Below are 18,546 nucleotides of genomic sequence, written 5' to 3'. Positions count from 1 at the left end.
CCAGATGCCACTGTCCGGTCCCATGCCTCACAGCAGAGACTAGGTGCACCAGCACAAAAGGTGCTTGTAGGGCAACAGATTCAAGCAAGCCAAAGCCCAAAGGGAAGGAGAATGCCCCTCAGGTTCTTTGAACTTGATGCTTTTGGGGGGTGGGTTAGGGTTGATTCTCAAAAAGACAACATATAGCAGGCACTGAATATCTCAGGAAAAAAAGGGCTTATCTAAACCACATGGATTTATAAACTATATACTTACTGCTTTTCTTTCCCTTTATACTTAGCTGAATGTCGTAATAATCCTCTATTCGTTCAGAACGATAGTCTACGTGTTTGCACTGGATATAAGACTGCAAACAAAAATAGGGTAGAGAGATATCAGTGCATACCAACAACAAAAGTAACACACACAAACAGTGTCTCAAAGTTAGCTTTTAAACCAAATACATACCACCATTTTCCCCCTGAATAATTTAGGGATAGTGCCTTCTACACAGGTGCCTTTCATTTTATTTTCAACATTATCAAGCAACTGAAAGAAAGCAGAAAGTTTGTATTGGAAACACACATTTATTTAATTTATATACCCTTTAAATGAAGCTGGGTGGGGCATGGGGGCTCCCATTGCTCTCCAATCCAGATCTGGCCCACCTCCCCTCAGTTCCAGCAACACTGCAACATTTATTTTATTCTGTTCCATTTCTGTTCCACCCATCCATCAGGTCATGACTCCCAGGAAGGGGTTACAACACCGCCAAAAAATAGCATGACATACAAAAATAATACAAATATAGCAATTAAAACATGAATTAAAATCCAACTGACTTGTTCACAGAGCAGCGAGTTAATAACTAGGATACAGCTAGCTGGGAGTAAAACAAAATCCTTAAAAATTCTGGGTACAACTTTAACTGGTGCTGAAAGGTCAACAACACTGGCATTTGTGGCACCATGTATTTCACCCAGTGATGGGATGGGCCTCTGCTACAGATCTTAACACAGGCTGGTTGCAATAGGGAGAAGAGTTCCTTCGGGTACTTGGGATCCTAAGTCATTTAAATCTTTATATACAAACACACTGAATTGGGCTCTGTAGCATACAGGCAACAAATGCAAATATGTCAGAATTGGTATTATGAGATACCTGCTGGCTATGCCAGTCAAAATTCTGGCAGCCATATTATGCTCTAACTGCAGCTTCCAAGCAGTCTTCAAAGGTAGCCTTAGGTATAAACCTCACTGCAGTCATCCAGAGCTGTTCTAGCCAGCAACAACTGTATCCCAATATAGGGTCTCTGTGCCACTGAAGCCAACGGCAGATCTAGATCCAAGAGTGCCCCCAAGCTATGAACCTGCCCTTCTAAGGGAGAAGAATCCCACCCAAGACAGGCTATCCACTTAATTCCAAGACTGGCTATCCCAATCCACAGTGTTACCCAAGTGGGATTTCAACTTCAGTTTTTTGGTCCTCATCCAGGCCATTACTGCCTCCAAACTACAGTGCTTTCAGATCACCCTCTCGACACTTCAAGCTACTTCTGCTTTCTTAACAGATAATTATTTGTTTAGCTTTAATTCTAGCTAAAGGTCCTGAATGCCTCAGGGTGGCACTTTCTTAACACAGAAATATAGAGAGACCCTACTCAGAGGCGTTCTAAAATTTAAGGTTTCCCCCCTGTCAGATATTCCTCCTCTAGGCGCAGGAAACACAACTCTGCACATATAGGGCTGGACACTAATAATGCCTACACAAATTCCAGGGCTGAGATTTCAAAAATTAAATTAAATTTGATCACTGGCTCTAACTAAACCTGGAGTATAAGTAAAAGATGATTTAGGGTGCAATCTAGCAAGAAGCAATTTTGCACAGCCTAACCAAACCAGGAGATATTCTGCAACTTCTGTTCATTTCAGTGGGGCTTGTGTGGAGCAGCCTCCCTCTGGATTACCCTGTGAGTGACATGATATGCATAACTGCAACAAAACTCTATGCTAATCTTGAACAGAAAAAGGGGAAATACATACCACTCGACATAGTTCCTGAACGTCATGTTGCATGAAGCTGTCTAACGTCTCCCATCTTTATTAAATAGTGGGGAAAAAGGCACTTATAAAATGGCCACATTTGAAAACAATTGTGAAGTTATTAAAAATATACTTTGTGCTGTACACCAACAAAAAGCCCATCTAAGAAAGACTGTGCAACTTACGAAATCCCAGAATGAACCATTCTTTTCATGTGTGGACACGTAAGTGCATGAAGCACGGGCAGAAAACCTGTGACCTAGATCACGACTACCATTTCAAATGGCCTGCCACTCCATATTTGTGTGTGTGTGTGTGTGTGTGTGTAGTGCATCTGCATATATCTCAAGCAAGCCCAGCACTGCAGTGGGGAGATTGCCTAATAGCTAATGCAGCCCTTGGGCTTAAAGGCTTAGCACAACTGGCACAAACTTTTCTTTCAAAGAAAAATTGATCCTGATTTCCCTTTGAAAAATCACCTGACTGTTGGTGGGAGAGCACTTCCAAACAGGCTTGTGCCATTAGAGGTATGCATTGAAACCGGGGCTCCCCATTTTGCACCACCACCACCACCCATTTTAGCAAGGGGTTTCAATGCAAACTGTTTTGCACTAATGGGGCAATCCCCTTTGAAAGCACACTGGTACTGACCGGTACTGGGAGCGCACCTTCAAATGAGGTTGCTGTAACTGCCTAGTAATCTACTTCAAACTTCAAAAGGTGTTTATCGCCTGACATCATTATGACATCAGGAGACTAACAGGTGGGTGGGTGTTCCCACCCAGTTGTCATAAACTTGACCTTGGGTGTGGAGGAGGCTCACGGATCTGGCATGCCAGCCAGATCCAGTTCCCCACTCCTGCCTGGTCCACCCCAACAGGGAGCATCTCTCCAGGGTGTCAGTCAGAGAGTCTTCTCCATTACTGTGGTTTTCCTAAACTCTAAGTTGGCTAGAGATCTTCTGTTACTGGGCAGCATATAAAGAATATGAACCACCTCTTTGAGATACTTTTAACTGCAGATGCCAAGGGCAGAACTTGAGGGCTTCAGTGTTCTACCACTGGGCTATGATCCCTCCCCATAGATTCCTGACAAAATGGTGGGCAAAATGCACATGGAAGGGTTTGCTATACTAAAAGGCTCCGTCGGGGCATGCAAACAATGGCAGGATCCCCTTCAGCAAGAGCCTCTCAGGAACGGACGGCTTCACCACAATTAATATACTCAGTCTTGGTTCATTTAACAGATGGTGAAAGCCACTTCTGAGAAGAAGTAGGCTGAGAATCTTTGGTTAAGAAACTGGCCAGCCATGAAGAGCCATCTGATATCTTGGCAGCACTTACCCAAAGGATTTTGTCAGCTTCTTAGTTCCTACTGGTTTGTCGCTATGCTGAAGCTCATAGAACACCCTCTGCAATGCTAAAGGAACACTTTTTGATGAGTCATCTCCTTCTGTGGGCATCATGTACACAGCCTAAAAAAGAAACCAATTTAATTAGGACTACAGAAAAGGGTCTCATAGCTCACATGGTTGTATTTATTAATCCATTTCATCGTGATCAAAAATCTGTCAGACAGGCCAACATCAGTAAAACATATTTGAATAATCTGCCCATGTACTCTGCTGACACTAAAGGGGAGCGGAAGGCCCTGCAATATCCAGCAGTTTCATCATATTGCTTACAGTGGAACAGTTGCTCAAATCAGACTGACAGCTTAATTTTCAAGATGCCCAAACTATTGCTGCATCACAGCAAGCTAACCGCCAGCCTACATTCTGTTTGGGACTTGGCATTTGATGCTTATTTAAATGAACCTTCCATTATGGCATTGCACCAGATTATTTGGAGGGAGGGATGTCCCTGAAAAAGACTGCCCTTAGTATTCTCTTCTCCCCCCCCCCCCATCCTTTCCAAACATATCTGAAATTTGTCATGCCCAGAACTCCAGATGTTTCAGAGAGCAATTCTAATACAGAGGTAACCACTATACAGCACAACTCTCCCTTAGGGATGGCATGGACCCCAAGCTAGCCTGAGGAAGAACAATCTGCAGGAAGAATTAATCTTGGCACCAGATTAACCCTCTGAAAATTAGAGGTGAGTTCAGACCTCTCAAACAAGGAACCAGAATGCACATCCTCATCATCTCTCCACAGGTCAACCCTCACCTGTAAAGTTCTGAGGAGAGGAAGTTTAACTGAAGACCATCAAGTGATGCTGGAGTGCAAGGCACCAAGCTGGCCAGATAAGGGTAGGCTGGTCTTGGTCAACACTCGGCAGGACGGCTTTACTATTTTTGTGCCCATCTCAGTTCAGACCCTTATCAGAGCAATTTACAACGAGAGTGGGAGCATGTAATGGGAACTGTCCTAGGTCCTGTCCTGCCTGACTCTAATCAATCTGCTACCAGACACACAACACAGTAAAGTTTCCTCTAAATCATGTTCAGCACCTTGCAGAACTGGAATTATGCACAACAGCACAATTTTTATCGCTGTATTGTCTCAATTCAATACACAGATCCAACATCTTGGGCATTTCCCTACACCAGGGAAATATTCCAGCTCCCAATGATGCAGTGGTTCAAGTACCCGAGGATCCAGCTACATACTGGACTGTATAATTCTAGGGAAACATTTGCCATAGGTAATACTGCATCACTCTTAGCTAGGGCTAAGAGAATGCATAATTCAATTTCAAGACTAGGTATTTTCACATTGCAGAAAAGAGACGGAATCTTCTAGTCATTGAGGGGACATTCCCACCTGGCTCAGTACAAAGCAGCTTCCTATGTTCCTGAAGGGAAGGGCAGTGGCTCAGTAATGGAGCACCTGCTTTGCACATAGAAGGTCACAGGTTCAATCCTTGGCATCTCCAGGAAGAACTGGGAAAAACTGCCTGAAACCCTGGAAAGCCACTACCAGCTAGTGTTGACCATGCTAAGTTAAATGGTCTGAGCTGGTATGAGGCAGCTTCCTACGTGATTGACAGTATGCCCATTTAAAAGCATGCAAGAAAGGGGTCAAATGGGTTTTACTTATCTGTTAATCGCCAGAAAGAGGGAGGAAACATACACCAATTCAATTCTCAGATTACATTCAACTGGGAAGGACTGAGAACATCAGTGAATTTAGACAAAGGGCCCTAAAGGGATTAAAATGTGACATGGCAAAAGGCTGCATTGTGTGGGTGACTTAATCGAAGAGCAGGGGAATAGTTCCAACTATTCACTGGTGACACAGGAGTGAGGGAGAAAACTAAAAACACAGAATGCACAAGAGAGGGAATAAGGAGAGCAGCTTGTGTAGAAAAGTCCGAAAAGGAGACTAATGCAATCCAAGGCTGTGCAGAAAACGTTGACATCACAAGGGCCATGTTATGCTGCTAAACTCCCTTGGAAGTTAGATTGGCTTCAACCAGAGCCAGGGCCTTTTCAACTCTGGCTCCGGTCTGGTGGAACGCTCTGCCTCATGAGACCAGGGCCATGCAGGATCTGATTTCTTTCCGCAGGGCCTGTAAGACAGAGTTGCTCCGCCTGGCCTTTGACTTGGAGCCAATTTGATTCCCTCCCTCCCTCTCTTTCTTTTTTCTTTTCCTTCTCCTCCTGCGATGAGGCTACGTTTTAATATTTTAATGTTTCAATATTTTAATGTTGTATTTTTAATTTTGTTTTTAAGTTGTAATTATTTAACTTGTTTTTATTATTGCTTGTAAGCCACTCTGAGCCCAGCCTTGGCTGGGGAGGGCGGGGTATAAATAAAAATTATTATTATTATTGGAAGGATTGCATCCCGAAAGAATTAACTGCAATAAATAAATAGTACACTTAATGGCTACAGACTCTGCTATGTATTTTGGAAATGTGTGTTTGATATGCATTTGGACCCTATTTTAACCAAAGTTTGCATGAAGGTTTCTGAGATCAAGGAGCAGGGTTGGCTGCTCAAGGTGGCAAAATTAACCTTTCAAGACTATCCTGATTTTAACCACTGACTCGAAAACTGCACAGTCTCTTTGGTTTCTTAGAATAACAAACAACACTGGGTTAAAGGCTGCTAGTGACAAATGAGTAGACCACAAGAAAGGAAAGTAGAACTCTGGGGGATTAATACAAGATTAGGATGAGGAGAGACTAAGAACAGGAATAGCAAGGCATATTACAAGCGCGTAAAAGAAAAAAAATAGAAATACACCCTTGAAGAATGAAGACAAGCAGCCAATAAAAGGGAAACAAATAGGAAACTTAGGGGCCAGGATCCCTGGTATATCTAGCTATGTGCTGCCTATACTTACTGGCAGTGGCTTTCCAGGATTTCATACTGGGAACATTCCCAGTCCTACCTAGAGATGGTGAGGATTCAACCTGGCATCATCTGCAAGCAAAACACTCTACCACTGAGCTGTGGTTCCATCTCAATACCTCAGTACAAAGCCTGCTGATATTTCAGTGGGCAAAGTAACATGCCAGGCTGATATGCCTAGGGGAAAAGGGGAAGGGGCACACCCAGCCAACAAGACCACATCAATGGTAGGAAGTTGAGCAAGTTTTTTTAAAAAATGGCTGGTATCAATAGAGACAAAGGAGGCTATAGGAAGAGGAGGGAGATGAAGAGTAGTTCTGACCCACCTGCTACATAGCGAAATTAAACCACTGAAGTAGAGAGAAGCTGGGGAGTTAACAGGAGCTGAAAAACTTTAGGGGCTGGTTTAGGTGATAAAACAAATCTGCTTCTATAACTAGCAGATTATGAATGGAAATCCTAAACAATACAAAGTAGGTGCCTGAATTTAGCATGGTACAAAGAAAGGGTTTGGGGTTGGGGGAGAAAAGCAACTGAAATCACTGCATAAATGCAAAGTAACAAAATAATTTATTTGGCAGGGTTGTCAAAAAAGGAGGTTCTGAAACTGCAACTTCTCTTGGCAACTTGGACTGTATGTCATTCACAATTTTATATCGGTTCGGGAGGGGGGGAATACAGAATGCATATGGAACTGATTTTGCAAAGTCTCAATTTTCTCTCTGGGTGGTAGAGTAAAATTGCCAGGTGAGCTTCAGTATCCTCACACAGCTCTTTGTTAAAAACTTGCTTTTAAAGGACTTGAGATCCTTAGTAAACTGGGCCAACATCATACCCTGCAGAACCTAAACCCCTAGCAGAGTTATTATATGGGGCTCAGATTTGGACAGGCACTCACCTTGTATCTATGGAAGCTGTCCAACCAAAGTTCTTAAGGCAAATTTTATCTGTGCCACCCTGTGTCCCAAACGCTTCATTGCGCCAAGAGGCTAATCTTCCCTCAGTAGAATTGCGGATCTGAGTAGAACACTTAACTATTGGCTTTGCGTAAACTCAAATCCCCCCAGTCTACTATCCCTAGGGCTTCAAGATTGTCACAAGAGTGCCTGGACTAAAATTGTCTATCAAAAACTTCACTCTTGTGCTTTATCACCACAAAGGCTACTTTGGGTGAGTAAAGCAAACAGTCTAATTTGTCAGCGCCTAAATGATACTGAGTATCAGAACAACTTGGCCACAATAAGGAAATTTTGCACATGGTATGAATATTTTCCACCTTCCCATTTCGGCTCTCTGGCACCCTATTTGCATAACCTAGCAATTCTAAAATATAGACGCGCTTTTACTCTTGCAAGATTGAATGTATTGTCCTCGACTGTACTTGAGGGACGAGTCCAACAGACATGAAAAACACTTATGTGCCTGTGGAGATGGCAGTACTGAATCGGTGGTGCATGCCCTTCTGGCTTGCACTCTTTATAAAAACTAGAGGAACGAGAATATCACCCCTCTTTATCCATTCTGAGAAAGGCTACAGTGTTCTTTCTCTTGGCAGATCAAGATGAGCAGGTGGTAGCAAAGGCTGCAGTGTTTTTACCTGGGGCCATCAGAATAAGATCCATTATTTGACTATTGATTCAAAACCCTAAAATGTATTTTATATAATTTTATATAATTATTTCTATTATTTGTATATCGTATTGTTGTCTATGACAGGACCTAATGGTCAGGGGTCCCTTTACCTTTACCTTATTGTTGTTTTATGGCTATGGCTGATGGTTGACGCAAATAAAGATTCATTCATTAATTCATTCACACCCTGCAGAACCCTAAACATGGGCACACAAAGTAGGGCCTGATATAAATTGAGAGTGGCAAGGAGAAGCAAAAGTGAGAAAGCAAGAGTTCTTTTCTTTGACCAACCTAAAAGGAAATCATAATCAGGAATGTATTAATATCAGAGAAGCCTCCCTTAGGGAATGACCATAAAAGAACCAGAAAGGCAGGAAGAGACAAAAGATACCACTCTTTGCAGTAACAGGTGGTGGTTGTTTGCATAAAAGCCTAAGAAAAGCACATTCATTGCTCAACTAAAACACTGTGACAAGGAAGTTGAATAGCTGGGTGGTGGGGAAGTTACTTAAAAAAATTTAAGCTTATTGCAAGACTATGAATTGAGCAATCAGGTCAAGTGAAAGGCCAAACACTTTGCTCGCTGCACTCCTGAATGATCATAGCAGACAGTGCTACCTCCAGAATGAACCATTCATCTCCTAGACACCATAGACAGTAGTAATTTGTTAGAATCAGTTGCATGCTTAACCCCAGAGTGGGGGGGCTGGCCCCATAGAACAAAATACTGGACTAAATAGGCCTTATTCTGATCCAGCAGGGCCCTTTTTTGTAGGCGGAAGGAAGAAAAAGAGAGATGATGGGCACAGACAAGGAGCTGTATCCAGTACTAGTCCTACTCAGAGTAGACCCACTTAAATTAATGGGCATAACTAACTTAACTGTATACAACCTGGTGATTTCAATGGGGCATTTGATCCACTCTTGCATCAGGCCATGAGAACATGGCTTCATTTAATCCCTATAAGCCACAGTAAGCAGCAGCAAGTTTTCTCCTCTTCTTCAAGGACTGCTGGGGTTCTAGAAGAAAACCCTTCGAGTGTCTCTTCATTGCCAAAAGGATTGATGGTACCTCAGGCAGGTTTTGCACACAAGAAGCAGCTGTTCGCAACAGCAATGGAGATAGCTAGTGACTATTACCTTTTGGTAAAATCTCATGCACACTTAACCATTGGGTAGAATAATAATGTTCAGACGGATAGGTATCAGCTAGGGTGGGGCATGTGGAAGAAATACTGAGGAGCCCGAAGGCACAAGTTACAAAGAAACAGAATGCAGGTGACCTACAAGATGGATTTACAATTAGAGAATGCTTGAAGTTGAGGCTGCCCCGAACTTCAAAACGGCAACTGGCATTTGCTAGCTCAGAGGTTTTCTCTGCCACAAGGATGAACTCCGTGGCAACTACAACCAACTAAGAGATCAAGCTACTCTACCTCTTCCTTCCACTGGCCTGCCATCTCTATCGTCTTCTCTGCTGCCAAGGCTGCTTCCTAGCACCTGGAATGGCTCTGTGGTGCTGTTTCCTTGGTGTGGTTGTGGGTGCTGGTTCAGGCAGCAAGTTGTAGATGCAGGGCAGGACAAGCAGCTACTACAGAATAATTTACCAGCTGCATTCGTAACATGGATTATCGCCTATAGCATCCTGCACATCTCCAGTGTAACAACGTTAGGCTGCACAGCTATGGAGGGTCGCTCCTAATATTCCCACAGCAATTCAGGAGCATATCAACAAGGAAGTCACAAAAACTTTGGTTTACCTTTCGTAGCTGATTTGTGAAAAATAATGTCTGTAATAAGCTGTTCATATAGCAGGTTGCTCCCTGGTTCTTCAGTCCTACATATCCTGTATGCTTCTTGGAATCCCACCTATAAAAACCATGAATTGGGTTACAAGAACCACACACACACAAATTAATGTATTCCCAGTGTGTGAATACAATGGACAATTATTGTGGAACCAAGCTGTATCCACCAACACAACCTTGCTGGTCATTAAGGCGATATATCCATCGTGGAATATTTAGAATTTTGTTCCATGTATTCAGAAATCTGTTTATAAATTTTATCCTTTTGAGTATGCTCTTCAAAGACCTTCTGAAGAAAGACTGCACGGCGGACTGAATTCTAAACCACGAAATGAGCAGGTGCTGCTTAGAAGTTGACAGTAATGTGAAGTGATTTGTTGAACACTGAACACAAGACACTTACCAAATTCACAATGGATATCAAAGATTGTTAAGAAACTTGGTTACTGACCCACAATCCAACCACTTGTTCCAGTCAAAAGATCATAAGCCACTTACGCCACGCCATGTGGAGCATCAGCTTGAACGTACACTTCAAAAGTTACTTTGTCATCTTCTATATAGCCTTTATCTGGATCAGTAACTTCCTACAAAAAGTAAAATTGACAAGAACATTAAAAATCAAATCACATAGAAGGCCTAACTAACATCACTTTGATGACTGGCAATCTTGAAAGCTCTTTTCTTAAAACCTGAAGTCTATAAATGCACACTAACTTTTAACAGTGAGTCTGAATGATATAGGAATGTCTCCTGCGCTATATATATATATATATATATATATTCAGAGAGGAAGATCACTGCTCGTCACAATTTATGTGAGCAGGACCACCAGTTGAGAGCTTAACATGGGACTTCTTTCTCATAATGTCAATTACATTGCGTTGTATTCTTTATCCCACCCTTCCTCAAACGATCTCAAGGAGGTATTCACAGTTCTCTCCAACCTATGAACCTGTTTTATTCTCACAACCCAGTGAGGCAGGTTAGGCTAAGAGGAAGAAATAAAGGAAGTAGGAAAGAGACTTGCTCAGAATCATTTGGTGAGCCTCATGGCTGAGTGAGGATTTGAACATGGATTTTCTAGTCCAAAACTTAGAATCATAGAGCTGGAAGAGACCACAAGGGTCATCGAGTCCAACCCCCTGCCAAGCAGGAAACACCATCAGAGCACTCCTGACATATGGTTGTCAAGCCTCTGCTTAAAGACCTCCAAAGAAGGAGACTCCACCACACTCCTTGGCAGCAAATTCCACTGTCGAACAGCTCTTACTGTCAGGAAGTTCTTCCTAATGTTTAGGTGGAATCTTCTTTCTTGTAGTTTGTATCCATTGCTCCGTGTCCGCTTCTCTGGAGCAGCAGAAAACAACCTTTCTCCCTCCTCTATGTGACATCCTTTTATATATTTGAACATGGCTATCATATCACCCCTTAACCTCCTCTTCTCCAGGCTAAACATGCCCAGCTCCCTTAGCCGATCCTCATAAGGCATTGTTTCCAGGCCTTTGACCATTTTGGTTGCCCTCCTCTGTACACGTTCTAGTTTGTCAGTGTCCTTCTTGAACTGTGGTGCCCAGAACTGGACACAGTACTCCAGGTGAGGTCTGACCAGAGCAGAATACAGTGGCACTATAACTTCCCTTGATCTAGATGCTATACTCCTATTGATGCAGCCCAGAATTGCATTGGCTTTTTTAGCTGCCGCGTCACACTGTTGGCTCATGTTAAGTTTGTGGTCAACCAAGACTCCTAGATCCTTTTCACATGTACTGCTCTCAAGCCAGGTGTCACCCATCTTGTATTTGTGCCTCTCATTTTTTTTGCCCAAGTGCAATACTTTACATTTCTCCCTGTTAAAATTCATCTTGTTTGTTTTGGCCCAGTTCTCTAATCTGTCAAGGTCGTTTTGAAGTGTGATCCTGTCTTCTGGGGTGTTAGCCACCCCTCCCAGTTTGGTGTCATCTGCAAATTTGATCAGGATGCCCTTGAGTCCATCATCCAAGTCGTTGATAAAGATGTTGAATAAGACCGGGCCCAAGACAGAACCCTGTGGCACCCCACTAGTCACTTATTCATAACCATCACAGTGGCTCTTGCGCTGCTACACGCTGTTACTTACACTCCATGACATAAAGTTGGAAAAGCCCCAGTCATTTTCCTTATGAAAGAACAAGTGGCTGATACGGCGACTGAATGATTTCTCATCATCTTTGTAATTTATTATCTTGAGCACTGCTTGTGCATGACAAGACCATGACCTGCAACAATTAAAGAGATAACAGTTGACATGCTGAGCTGCAGAAAAAAGATGCTAATAAACTGTGCTTTACTGAACAAGCCTACCTTACTTCTTGCCACCTCTGGAGAAAAAAAAACTTTGCTTCAATGCTCTCAGAGCCATTACAAACTATTAACATCACGGAAAGAGTTTGAGTAGAGGCTCAGTTTCTCACAGAGCTGTTTTTATGTGTTCACTCACCATGGAATTTTTCCAGCTCGGTGCATTTTCTTCTATAGCTATCTAAGAATGCTACAACTCCTCTAAAGCAGGTAGGAATACTTTAAAAAGACTTCTGCTACTACAGGTTAAGAAACAGCAAATGGAGATGCTTCTGTTCTCTGAATGTTTATTTGCTTGCATTCTCAACCTGAGGGTTAGGAGACTCCTTCAAAAGGTTACACATGAACTCCACTGTGCCTCCCACTCAGCCAAGATTGTGGCTTCTAGTTCTCAGTGATGTGCTCCAATCCCATGTATACAAAAATCTGCTGTAGTCACCTTATTTCCATTCCCTGTTTTATTAAGGCTGTAAGCTTTGATTTTTAACAACGTAAACTGAGTCAGTCAACATCAGCTTTAGATGTTAAAACCAACTTTTAAAAAACATACAATTCTCAACCTGTGTTAACTTTTTCAAATGGAATCCCTGCCTAGCAGCTTTGGTAATGTTCAAGTTTATTAATTAAAATTAGCTGATTTACCCATTTTTTTAATTTAAAAAGGCTCTAGTCTTTTCCTATGGGAGGCCTTTCTGCATTTAGCTTTTCTTTGTTTACCAAAAAACAAAACAAAATAGCAGCAACAGAGCATTCCAACATGCTCTGATCATTTTGTGCTCATGCATGAGGGAATTCAAACAGGCAGCACCTCACCAGAAGGAAGCAGCAGTAAGTATGCAACAGTGCAGCCAATTTATGCTTCAATAAATCAGCTCTGTATATAGAGTCACTGAGCACGTGCTGCTTTCTTTTTGTTGGGAAAGGTCAAATAGTCTGCATCCTCATCTGGTTCATGTATTTGGTAATTAACCTATTAACTATTCAAAACTATTAAATACCAGCCTGAATAGCTTATTAATTTGGTCAATATATGTATAGTGTATTAAATATCTTACGTGGAATCAGACTCAGCATTGCACTGAAGAAAGAATCCTACACTTTTTTGGTGCGGCCTGTCTGGGTAGAGTCGTGGCATCACCATAATCTTCCATGGCAGGTTCCGTACAAAGCAGGGGGGACTTAGGACTGATTCATTCAGTCTGTTGAAACGTTCAACAGTGAACTGGAAAGTTGCTTCCGACCGCCAGCTTGTGTCTGCAAAATACCAAAGATCAATTAAATGCAAATTAATCAGCCTGGTCTTTCAGTCCCCATGCAAGGCCAAAGGTGCTTGGCCTCCACTCACCGTGTGGCATTTCATCTGAGCAGCAAAACACCCCATATGCATTGAACAAGTCAGATGTAGAAACAGTAAGAACACTGCAGAGCAAGGATAAAGTCTTTAACAGACTGTCTATTTTATTTCTGATTTTTAGTTACAATGGGAATTTATGGTGCAGAGATTTGGAGAGCACTGTACCAGTATGCAGTTGACACCTAACTTTCTTTGTCCCCTCTCCAACGTCATATTCTAAGGAAGCAGTAGAAAAAGTACACTGTACCACCAGCTGCCTTTGAAAGCTGAAAATTATAGTTGCAGCAATTTGTACCAATGCAATTTTGACCAGGGCCAGATACTTGAATCATGCACCTCTGTTATCATGCCAATCTCAGTGGCTTACAGGCTGGTTCCAAGTTCAAATGCTAGAAGTTCATCTCCTCCCTGTGTGAGTTGTCTGCCCACTAAGATTATCATTAATTCCCCACCACCACCAGTTGATGTGGATACAAAAGAGGGACTTCTTTGTAGTGCAGGACCCAGACTCTGGAACTTCCTGCCATGGGAAATGTGCCTCCGGAGCCCTGCTATGGAGTGCTTTATATTAACAAGTCTACATATCTAGTTTATGGTTGGACTGTGCATATACCGCCCCCTGCAAAACAACAACAACAATAAACAAACACTTCACTACTACTTTGCTTATAACAATTGAGCTGTAAGCCAAATTTGGCTTGAAATAGCTCAACGAAATATATACAACTACAAATATATACAACTACAAATATATACAACCCATACAAAGAAGTATACAACAACAACAAAAACATCATCAGTGCAATTATGCAACAAAGCATAAGGGGGCATAAAATACAGGATGCATAAGGTTTTAAACTTTGACATAATTAGATATGGGGAAACCTCTGGTACAAAATATTTTTTTACAAACAGGATAAAGAGGAACCCGCATAACTACTGTTACGAGATAATCAGTACCTAATAGTTGCTGACAGCACCTGCAAGGAGAATATTGTGTATGTTCAGTGATGAAAAACTGTGCAACATTTATTCTTCTCACACAAAGAGGCTGCTAAAAAGTCTGGGGGAGGGATCTTCATTTTCAGATTCAAAACATCAAAATGTAAAGTCACAGATCCCCTGATAATAAAATAAACACAGCTCTATCTTTTTAATGTAAACATTGATCCATTCTTGACAGAGTTCAGTTTGGAGGTGAACTGAATGGCATTTCACATTAAAAGAAGAAGCTTCGTTTCAAGTTATTTGAAAAAAATGCAATAAGCAGCCACAAAATGAAATCAATGTGCATTTTTGCATTTTCAACAGCCAACTCAGCATTCCATTATGGTCTTTTGCCACAGAAAAACAAAGCAGTCAAATAGAAGTATTTCAAATGACAAGCTTTTATTACATAGCTTTTCAATCTCGCTCTTCCTCCCTGCCTCTGGGGTCTCCCTCTTTCTCTTTCTCACACACACACACACATACACACACATTCCCAAATGAATTTCAATTAGTAAAGGCACAGTTACTCCCCCAGGCCAGATTTTCACTTGTGAAACCAAAGCTGTTATGCCACCATGAACGTCTTCTGAAAGCCTCCCTCTTAAAATGCCAAAGTATTCCAATTTTTAAAATTTATTTCAGGATCTATAAACTGCTCAAAAATACTGAGCAGTGCAAAAAAGTTTATAACATGTAATACAAATGATAAACCAATGTTTTTGTAAAAAAACTTGGAAGTCAACATGAATCAAAAGATGAAGTTTTAAAATGAACTGATCTGGAAGGCTTGGGAAAAAACAAATGTTTTCATCTAATGTCAAAAACATAATGTTGGTTGGGGCTTCCTTCATTGCTAAGGAAAAGAACTTCAGAGAACAGGTGCCACAACACTGAAAGCATGCATTTGAGCCACAAGGCTTGACAGGGAGGTGTGTGGCACCATCAATCAACCTTCATTCATAGATCAAAGTGACCAGGGCGAAATGAGAGAGGTGACTTTTCATAATACCCTGGTCCAGAACCATATAAGAACATAAGAAGAGCCTGTTAGATCAGGCCAATGGCCCAGAATCTAATCCAGCATTCTGTTCTCACAATGGCCAACACTGGAGTAGTTGTAGCTGGTATACCAGCCAACACTAGCAAAGTGCCCTCCACAGTGGTGGATCAAGGAGTACACTCAAGCCTCACAGAAGAAGAAGAAGAAGAAGAAGAAGAAGAAGAAGAAGAAGAAGAGGAGGAGGAGGAGGAGTTTGGATTTGATATCCCGCTTTATCACTACCCGAAGGAGTCTCAAAGCGGCTAACATTCTCCTTTCCCTTCCTCCCCCACAACAAACACTCTGTGAGGTGAGTGGGGCTGAGAGACTTCAAAGAAGTGTGACTGGCCCAACGTCACCCAGCAGCTGCATGTGGAGGAGCGGAGACACGAACCCAGTTCCCTAGATTACAAGTCTATCGCTCTAAACCACTACACCACACTGGCTCACATAAGTTATTTCAGAGGGAGTAATGGCCCATTCACATCTGGCATTTGTGATGGCTGTCCTCAGTAGGGTGGCTTAACCTCTGATTAAGCAGCAATAGCCATTTTAAAAGTTATCAAATTATAACAACCAGAAGAAGTTTTTAAAGGCCAAACAGTTGAAGTCCATACATCCCAGTCCCACTAGCTCTAGAGTCTAGACCAACCTATTTATGTGCTTCACAAGGAATGAACTGAAATGAACTGGCTGAAAGCTCCCTTGCAGCTAATCATTCCAAGTGACCCAAGTAAATTAAGCCAAGTCACAAGTGATGGGGAAGGGCACATACCTCACCCAGGATTGTTAGTGATCATTTTAACTCTATATGATTCGCTTTCATTCTCTATGCATAGCAGTGAGAGTGACCTCAAGGAAGGGCACAGCCCATCCACTTAATATGTTATTGACCCCATAATAATAATCCTCCTATTCTGTTGACTGTAATTTGTTTTAAACTGATTTTAAAATTGCTGTAACCCACCCTTGGACCTTGTGGTGAAGGGAAGATAAGAAATCAAGTTATACTGAATAATAATGATTATGATTATGATGCTATCTGGTCCATGTTAGGAAACTGTACACCACAAGCAATGAGCCCGGGCTTTAGAGGCAAACTTCCTGAAGTTGCATTTATCATAATAATAATAAAAAAAAACACCAAATTTCTCCATAGAGCCTTCAAGACAACTTGAAAGAAGAACAGTAAAGCAAGAATTTAAATTGGTTATAAGGTTTTTTTAAAGTGGATTTTGGTACTTAATTTTTATGTGAATTCATTTAAATATGAATACATTGTTCTATCTGGAATAAAAAAAATAAGAACAATTAAACATCATCTTAGCAAGCTTTTTGTGGGGAGAGGGGGCAGGCTGTATGCTGGAGTTCCTTCCAATTCCTAGATCCAAGAGGAATTGAACTGCTGGAATAGCCAGACAAGTTTCTTGCTAATGGCCCCCTAAGTAGGGGTTGTTAAGGCAAAAGGAAGTGGCTCTGTGACAGAGGGCAAATAGGTGGGCCCCCTTCCTCAACTGTCTGGTAGAAAGACAAAAGCCAGAGGGGAGGGGGGGCAATAACTTCTTGGGGTGTTAATGCTGTGAGTCCCTCCATCATAGGTTCATGTATATACCATGTGTAAATAAATTATATATCCTAAAGCTACCACAGTCTCTGCTGTCCCTCATTACAAATAAAACAAACCATAGGTACTCCTGGAATCTTGCACCTCTTGGGGATTGGCGTGGCATGCAACAACATAATCAAAACCACTTCAACCAAAAGAGTCAAACAGACCACCTTCTGAATTAAAACCATCAATGCATGCTTGGTCCTCCTATCACAGATAGGCAGGTGCAAACCACTACAATGCAATGCTCCTTGCGATCATCTCAGCCAGGCAGCTTAGAAGGGCCCATTAAAAGCCTTGCAGAGGTCTGATACTTTGAAGAAGCAACATCTCACATAAAACTAGAGCCTAGAGACATTCAATGAAGCTGAATGGTGGGATGGCCAGGAATGACCAAAATTAAACTGCACGTAGTTAAAGTGGACTAAAGATGTGTCTGAATCCCCACAAGATGGAAACCCTATGGATGGGTGATTCCTAGATCTGGGAACTGGGTTTTGAACCAGCTCTGGATGTGGTTGCACTCCATCTGAAGGAGCTGGTGGACAGTTTGGGGGTACTCCTAGATCCACTGCTGTCACAAGATGCGTCAGTGACCTTTACCAACCTCAGCTGGTGTGCCAGACAAGGATAACCTTGCCATGGTGGCCCATACATTGGTAACTTCACTGGGGACTCAAAGAAAATGATCAGAGAGCTCCTTTGCCTTGTCCTCTGGCAGCCCACTTAGTTTCTACACTAACCTGCTCACTCACCTGCATATAATTTTGTGTGCTCACCTGCATCCAATTCTTTGTCACCTACGACTACCAGACAAAGGCTTTAATACAAGACTGATGTAGCCACCTATTAACCACTTCAAAGTCTTGCTTAATGAAATATTAATTTTAGTAATATATATATATAATAAATGCAGACTACAAAGAGCAAACATGGCAGGCCCAGCCCACAAGGAATGCTTCCCAAAACAGGAAGCTTTGTTATTATACGTTTATTTGAATGGTGCAAAAGACAGCCTGACCACCGTACTGACTTATTCCCATGGTACTGGGTTACAGTTAAAACACGGGTGCAGTTGCAAAGTAATCTAGGAAGGCATCTGGAGATTCCCGCAGATGCTTAAAGTATTGACAGAGCTATGGTTTCCTGCATTGTATTGCTCACATGATTAAGGCCCACGAAACAGACAATAAGCCACGGCTAGTTATCCCACTCACCACCACCACCCCGCCCAATGAACCATACTTTACTGGAAAGCAAAGCCCTTTTGCCAATCTTAGGCAAAAAGCACAATACTTTTAACAACTTGTGAAAGAACAGGCCATAAAGTGAGTTGGATCACAGCAAAAGTCCATTTAGTACAGCACCCCAGTTCCCACACTGGCCAATCTGAGTCTTCAGGAAGGCCACACACAGAAACACACCCCTGCCACTGCTCCCCAGAAAATGG

General features: G+C 42.1%; 1 protein-coding gene across 9 annotated transcripts in view; it reads right to left on the bottom strand.

Annotated features, from left to right (window-relative positions):
• USP7 (ubiquitin specific peptidase 7) overlaps positions 1–18,546 on the bottom strand; it is an 84,214-nt gene that overhangs the window by 21,844 nt on the left and 43,824 nt on the right. For all 9 annotated transcript variants that reach the window (XM_083414085.1, XM_083414089.1, XM_083414082.1 and 6 more), the window contains 8 exons: positions 13,160–13,358; positions 11,884–12,022; positions 10,263–10,351; positions 9,717–9,825; positions 3,365–3,495; positions 2,022–2,076; positions 448–528; positions 256–346 (listed from right to left, as the gene is read on the bottom strand). In XM_083414085.1, the coding sequence (XP_083270211.1) occupies positions 256–346; positions 448–528; positions 2,022–2,076; positions 3,365–3,495; positions 9,717–9,825; positions 10,263–10,351; positions 11,884–12,022; positions 13,160–13,358 (894 nt within the window). The remainder of the gene's footprint in view (positions 1–255; positions 347–447; positions 529–2,021; positions 2,077–3,364; positions 3,496–9,716; positions 9,826–10,262; positions 10,352–11,883; positions 12,023–13,159; positions 13,359–18,546) is intronic.

This window comes from Podarcis tiliguerta (assembly GCF_965153285.1).
Source record: "Podarcis tiliguerta genome assembly, chromosome: 14".
Lineage (NCBI taxonomy): Eukaryota > Metazoa > Chordata > Lepidosauria > Squamata > Lacertidae > Podarcis > Podarcis tiliguerta.
The sequence above is the reverse complement of the archived record's forward strand: the minus strand, read 5'-3'. Positions and strand labels throughout refer to the sequence as shown.